This window comes from Paroedura picta, chromosome 6, assembly GCF_049243985.1.
Source record: "Paroedura picta isolate Pp20150507F chromosome 6, Ppicta_v3.0, whole genome shotgun sequence".
Taxonomy (NCBI): Eukaryota; Metazoa; Chordata; class Lepidosauria; order Squamata; family Gekkonidae; genus Paroedura; species Paroedura picta.
Window position 1 is genome coordinate 719,733 of NC_135374.1, and position 7,078 is coordinate 726,810.

The following is a 7,078-nucleotide window of genomic DNA, read 5'->3' on the forward strand; positions in this document are numbered from 1 at the left end:
ACGTAGAACCCACATCTTGACCAAGCAAAATGATCTGATGCATCTGTGTCCTTCTCCAGTCAGGTCTGTCCCACTTCTGAAATCACACAGATGTAGGGAGATTTAGTCCGTCTTGTCCGTTCTGCAGCCTAATTCCGTATTGGGTTTAATCCAGTGAACAGCCAGCCCTGGCCACGAAGCAATGAATCCCATTCCTCAAAGTAGCCCCTGTTGTCTTGGTTAACACCATAAGCAGACCACTGTTAGACCACTGTCCTTTGGGTAGAATTTCCCTTTTTTTTGCTTCTGTTATTGATCTTGTCTTGTCTTCTGTTGTTGATCTTGTCTAATTAAAAAAGCCATCATGGGTGGTTTACCTCCAACATTATTTTATGGAAGATTTATACATTGTTGTCAAATTGTTCAACTTTAGTCCAATCCGTTGAATCTGTACATCGCTGTAGAGTAGCCATCCCTTTGAAAGGAAGTCTTCTGCAGCAGGCACCAAGAGGGGAGGGGGAATCATTTTCCAAGCTCCCAATGAGTACAAATGTCATGCAAATGCCATACAAATACCATTGCAATTAAAAGAGCACAGTTAACTAATCATAACATTAAATTTCTTAACAATTCCATTACCCAAAGGATCTGTAACTTGCCACAAAATGACACCTAGCTGTTACAGCTTCATAGACAGTAGAATTGTTCATTATAAAGACATTGTTCTAGGAACTATCAGAGTTACAGAACCTCAGACTCTTTTTCCTAATTAGTACTCCAAGCTGGGAGGGACCCTCCCCTAGATCACTGTGTATACATTTGCCCTGGTTACAGTGGTAGATAATCGGCACCTGTTGTGAAAGGTACAGGTGCATCAAGATTGATCTTATTGCTGCTGCAGGTTTCCTTTCCAGGAATGACATTCATTTTCAGGAATGAAATATATTATTATCTTGTACAGTTCTCATAACTGATTTCTTAGGATTCGCTGCAAAGTAACCCTTTTGTAAAAGGATGCTCTTCTGTGTGGCATCTTGGGAGGGAGAGACGTGAAGAAATGCATTTTCTCCTTTGAATGCTGAAATGAGCAAAACCTTCACTCTGACGTTTCTTCCTCCTCCCAGGTGACAGAACAGGCAGGAAACGGGGGGGGGGGGGAGTCAGTTTGATTGCCTTCCAGATTTGCCTCAGTTTACTTTCATACAAGTGCTAATTGTTGGTCAACCCCCCCCCCCCACTACCAAGCAGGGAACAGAGAAATTAAATAGTAGAGAAACTTCTGAAAGGAAAATAATGGAGACTTCAGAACAAGCATCTTGGACCCAGCCTGACCTGTCAGTGGGTGGGACAAGAGAAGTGATAAGACTCCAGCTGGAAGCAAGGAAGAAGGTCTCTTTGCTGCTGAGTCAATCATAACAGAGAACTGTTAACTGAGGTCTGGAGGAGGTAGGCAGCATCTATGGCCAGGACAGGTGAAGGAAGCTTCAGGATAATGGAAACTCTATAGAGATCTGCAATTTCCTAAGCTAAGGAGCCTGTCCTATATAGGTCATGTATAGAATGACAGAGACCCATTTATTTTGAGTCCCTTGCTCAATCTGGTGCTGCACTATGCTTCTGAATGTTTTTTTTCTTTTTATAAATACTTTGTAACTTTTGATTCTGGTAGTTGTTCTCTGTGCCACACAGACCTTCACCATTGTACGGGGAACACCCAGGGGAAGGCCGTCAGTTGGCAAGCCGTTATTTCCACCCACACGACCAGGTACTGAGGAGTCAGAGATGCCTGGGCAAGCCTCAGGTCTGGGAAGGGTAGCTGGGAGTCCTGATTCATCACAAATGTCATGTGGTGATGGTGGGTTACCTGAGAGAGAAAGCAAGGTTTCTCCAGGTGTTGGGAAGATTTTGGGGTGGGGAGGGTGGAAAGGGCCTGCAGACCCATTGCCTTTATTGGTTACACTCAAGTTCTGATATTCTGCAGGAGCTGAGAGCTGCATCACAGTCTGCCTCGCAGCATCTTTCCCCATGGCACGAACCGTGCAGTTTTAGCTCTAGTAATCTAGAGATACCCGCCCTCGCTTCTGATTTTCTTCTGGGAAGTAATATTAGCATGCCCAGAATGCTGCTCAGCCATGTCCCCACCCCAGACATTTCCACCAGTGGCCACCCTGTTCACCCGTCAATGGTGAGGGGAGGGGGGTTTGTCAAGAGTAGCACCTTGGCCCCTCCCCTGTTGTTTACAATCCTCTGTGGGGAACCAGCCAGGGGGGGGGGGAATCGGCTTTTAATTAAGGGGTTGGTTTTTAACACCATTTTGCAGTATGCTTTTCGTCTGAAAGCTGTTAGCTTAAGATGTCCAGTGAATTATGTATGTATGTATGTATGTATGTATGTATGTATGTATGTATGTATGTATGTATGTATTTATTTATTTATTTATTTATTTATTTATTTATTTATTTATTTATTTATTTATTTATTTTTATATACCACCACTCTCAAATGTCTCGAGGAAGTTTACAAAATCCATAAAAACACTAAAATTCTGGTAGGGCTTTCAAATTATGGAATCTGGGGGTAATAATACATAACATTTGTGTTTTGGTGGTGTCTTGTGCCTCAGATAGGTTTAATGCAGAGGTCCAGAAGATGGCTGCACCGTTCCCACCTGGGGCCCCACATGATCAGTTCTCCCACAGCTGCGCTGGTTACCCACCAAGCTCCAGATCAGGTTTAAGGTGCCGGTTTTAACCTTTAAGGCCTCGTGCATACCTGAGGGACCACCTCTCTGAAAAGGTCCCCATAAAGGCTCTCCATTCTGCCAACTCCAACTGGCTGGTGATCTCCAGACCCAGAGAGGTGTGCTTTTCGGTCCTAGACTAACAGAGTTGGAAGGGACCTCCTGGGTCATCTAGTCCGGTGGTCCCCAACCCCTAGTCCGGAGACCAGTACTGGTCCATGGATCAGTCGGTACTGGGCTGCGGCTCCTCCTCGTCCTCCTCCCTGGCTGCTGCCTCAGGGGCTGCCCTGCTACTCTGCCGACAGTTCACCTTTGGTGCTCTCCAGCAGCCGCTATGGCTGGGGCACCCCCTCGGCATGGTACTGCGCAGCTGCTGCTGGCAGTACCCCCTCCCACGTGCAACGCGAAGTCAGGGCCGCCAGCGGGAAAGCAAGCAGAGCGGTGGAAACCTCCCTCGGCAGAAGATAAAAAGGTCGGGGACCACTGATCTAGTCCAACCCACTGCACTATGCAGGACACTCACAACCGTATCGCTCATCCACTGTCACCTGCCATCTCCTGGCTCCAACCTGGTGGAATGAGCTGCTGTCAGAAGGGCAAACCCTCACAGAGGGCCTGAAAGATCGGACTCTTCCACCAGGACTTTGGTTGAGGCTGAGGACTACCATCTCCACCCCATGTGGCCCCCAGCCGATCCCCCCCAGTCGCCTCCACTCTGTGCCTGGGCAGTCACTGGACATCTTAACGGCCAGGTGTGTAGGGCCGCTGGAGTTAAGATAAGTTGGTTTTAATGTTTATTTTTTAATTTATTCAATGATGTAAGCTGCCACAAGACCATTCGGAAAAGGGCAGCATATACATTAAAATATAAATAAAATACACGTGTGATTCCCCCCCCCCTTCCATAAAAAAGTAATCCCTAATGTGATTCCAATGTCACGGGAACACGTGAAAGTAACTTCTTCAGAATCAGGCCCTCAGTCCATCCAGGTCTGTCTTGTCTGCTCCGACTGGCAGCAGCTCTCCAAGGACTTTCACAGCGGAAGTGAAACGGGGACTTTCTTCTTGCAGCTCAGGACTGAGGGTGGCCACGTGGCGAGGAAGAGCTAGAGGCCATTGCTACACGGAATAGATACTTCCAAAGCTCAACGACGTCACCAGAAAAGGCCAATCTTTCAAGAAGATACTTATCTGAGAGAGAAGTCTCTCTACATGTTGGGAACATATTGGAGTAGGCGGAGTGGAATTGGGCCTTCAGGCTTCAGCCTGTTCTGCCACGATTTGGAGATGCAATGGGGGTCAGGACAAACAGAGAACTTGACTGGCCATGGCTTGTGAATTTGGCACAAACACACACAGAGAGAGCAAAGGAAGTTTTGTGTAGTGGGGGTTGGATTGCTCGGAGTGGGGTAAGATCAGTCTGGCTAGGATGGAGTTGGAAGAGCAAGTGAGAAGACTAAAGCTGCAGGAAGAAGGCCAGAAGCAGCAGATAGCTTGGGAGAACAGGGCTGCTGAGGTCCCTGCCCGGAGCCTGCATGATTCTGAGATGAAGGCTCTCCTGCTAAACTGTGGCTAGTCAGTGGAGGTGTCTGCCGCTGAGTGTCCAGGCCAGCAGGATGAGGTCCGGCTCAAGGAGGCAGAGATTCAGACACTGAAGCTACAGCAGCAACAGTGCAAGGAGGAGAGGGAAGCCCAGAGGCAAGTATCATCGGCCACGCCTGGCTCATGCCAACTTGACCGTTTCTCCCATCCTGGAGTTGGCCTTCCTGAGGCCTCTTGAAATAGCCCTTCCTCCCCACTCACTTTTCACTGCAGAGGGACTCTGTGGACTCCGACCCCAGTTCCTGTTGTCCAAAGTATCTTACTTCAATTTATTGTTTGAGTGTTCACAGGAAAATCAATATGACCATTGCTCTCAAAATGACTTTTCTCAATTGATAATTCTACAAGACATATAGAAATATTATAACAAAATATCAAATCAAATGAAAATACATCGGAAGCAGCTTTACAAGGAACAACTCACCATACAAAGCAAAGCTTTTCCTACACTCACAAAACAGCATTCCAAAGTACATTAAAAGTTTCTACAAAAAATGAGATCATTTAGTACATGCAGTAATGCCCAAGAAAATAAAGCTTATACCCAAGACTGTTTTTTTCCCCTCCTTCTTATAAAGACATCTTATAAAGACTGGGGGAGCGCAGAATCAAACCCGGCTTGCCAGATTAGAAGTCCGCACTCCTAACCACCACACCAAGCTGGCTCAATTACCATTTGCCTTTTTAGCCACCGAGTCACACTGCAGACCCATTGGCTCCTTTGTTTGAGAAAAGGCTGATGATTTTCCAAGTACTTCAGCTGATGAGTCACACAGGAGACCTTATCTTGACCAAGCTACAAAAAGAGGAAACGGGCAGAGGATCTTTTTTTGCAAAACAAGCAAAATTGGGAAGGGATTGAGGGAAAATGAAGGGAGGGAGGAAGGAGACTGGAAGGGGGGCGGGAGGGAGGGGAGGGGAGGGGAGGGAGGGAGGGAGGAAGGGAGGAAGGTTAGTTCACTGAAACCTGGCCCGAATTTGCCCATGGAAACTGAGAGGGTTAAACTCACGGGAAACGGGTGGCCTTTCTCTTGCCAAATGCCCTCCAGACCCCCTTGCGGATGGGCTGGGTTTTCACACTATACACAATGGGGTTGAGGACAGGTGGAATGAGAAGGTAAACATCAGCCATGAGGATGTGGACCATGGCAGAACTGTGCCTTGCAAATCGGTGTGCCATGGACACCCCAATCACAGGAATGAAGAAAATCAGGACCACGCAGACATGGGAGATGCAAGTGTTGAATGCCTTGGTCCGTTCTTCCCTGGAGGCGATGGCCGTGACAGTCCTGATGATCTTCACGTAGGAGAGCAGAATGAGCAAAGAGTCCACAACCAGTGTGGACAGGACGACACACAAGCCGTAGATGCTGCTGACCCTGGAATTGGAGCACGAGAGCTTCAGGACATCTTGGTGCAAGCAAAATGAATGGGAAAGCAAGTTGCTCTTGCAGTACCTGTACCTCCTGAGGAGCCAGGGTGTTGGGAACACAATGGCTGAACTCCTTACTGCAATAGCCAGGCCAATCTTGACCAGCGCTGAATCTGTCAGGAGGCTGGTGTACTGCAGCGGCCTGCAGATGGCGATGTACCGGTCAAGGGCCATGGCCAGCAGCACCGAGGATTCCATGAAGGAGAAGGTGTGGATGAAGAAGAGCTGCACGGCACAGGCTCCGAAGCCGATTTCCCTGAGGTTGAGCCAGAAGAGGCCCAGCACTGTGGGCAACGTGGAGAGAGACAAGCCCAAGTCCGTCGTGGCCAGCATGGAGAGGAAGACGTACATGGGCTCGTGAAGACGGCGGTTGGTCTTGATGACCCAGAGGATGGCGCTGTTTCCCAGCAGTGCGACGAGGTAGACAGAAAAGAAAGGAATGCCGATCCAAGGGTGATACGTCTCCAGCCCAGGAAATCCCGTCAGCAGGAAGACCGGGTCGCTGCCGTTGCGAAGGGGCGGCATGATCTGGGATCCAGGAGGGATCCAGCGGTCAACTAGAGGCACAGAATTCTGGACAGAAAAACAATGGCCCCTTCATTGAAATGCAGAACCCAACAGCAAATGGAGATTCAGTCAACACCATGTAGACGTTGGCCCAACTCCACTCATGTTGCAGATGAGCAGCCAAAGAAAAGAGGGGTTTTGGGGGGTACATTTATGTGGCCAAAGGGTAAATTAGTCTAAATATTAACACAAATTAGCCATTAATAAATACAGAAACAGAAATATAGATGATTTCATGCAAGATACCGATTACTTTGTAAGAACTAGAAGAAGTTCTAGTTCAATCCCCGGCAGCATCTTCAGTTAAAAGGACCAGGAAAGACCTCTGTGTGGGATCCTGGAGAGCAGCTGCCAGTCTGAACAGACAATACTGACTTTGATGGACTGAGGGTCTAGTTCAGTATAAGGCAGCTTCATTTCTTCATATATACATGTGTTCCTGGGCGGCATACGTCGGGGTAGCAGTGGGTGTGCGTGTGCGCATGCATGTGCCAGTGGAAACGGTCTTGGGGTATGAGTGTGATGCGACAGCAAGAAAAGGTTAACGTGATCTTGGAGGGCATCAAGAGAGGCATCACATCCAGATCACAAGAGGTCGTAGTCCTAGCTGTGAGCCACATGGGTCAGGCCACATCTGGAACCCTGGGTGCAGTTCTGGAGGCCTCAGGGACGGGGTAGGATGAAGCGGGTGCAGAAGAGGGTGACGAGGATGATCAGGGGCCTGGAGAAGGATCCAGGAGGAAAGGCTGAGGGTCCGG

The 7,078-nt window shown here is 48.4% G+C and overlaps 1 protein-coding gene across 1 annotated transcript; it reads right to left on the minus strand.

Moving 5' to 3' along the window:
* Nucleotides 1–5,327: 5,327 nt before the first annotated feature.
* LOC143840529 (olfactory receptor 51L1-like) lies at nt 5,328–6,278 on the minus strand. The gene has a single exon (XM_077344142.1). It carries the CDS (start codon nt 6,276–6,278, stop codon nt 5,328–5,330), a length of 951 nt encoding a protein of 316 aa, XP_077200257.1.
* Between the last annotated feature and the right edge of the window lie 800 nt (nt 6,279–7,078).

Bases quoted from the DNA above. Each gene is read 5' to 3' on its own strand.
- LOC143840529 (XM_077344142.1), bottom strand. From the start codon at position 6,278: ATGCCGCCCCTTCGCAACGGCAGCGACCCGGTCTTCCTGCTGACGGGA.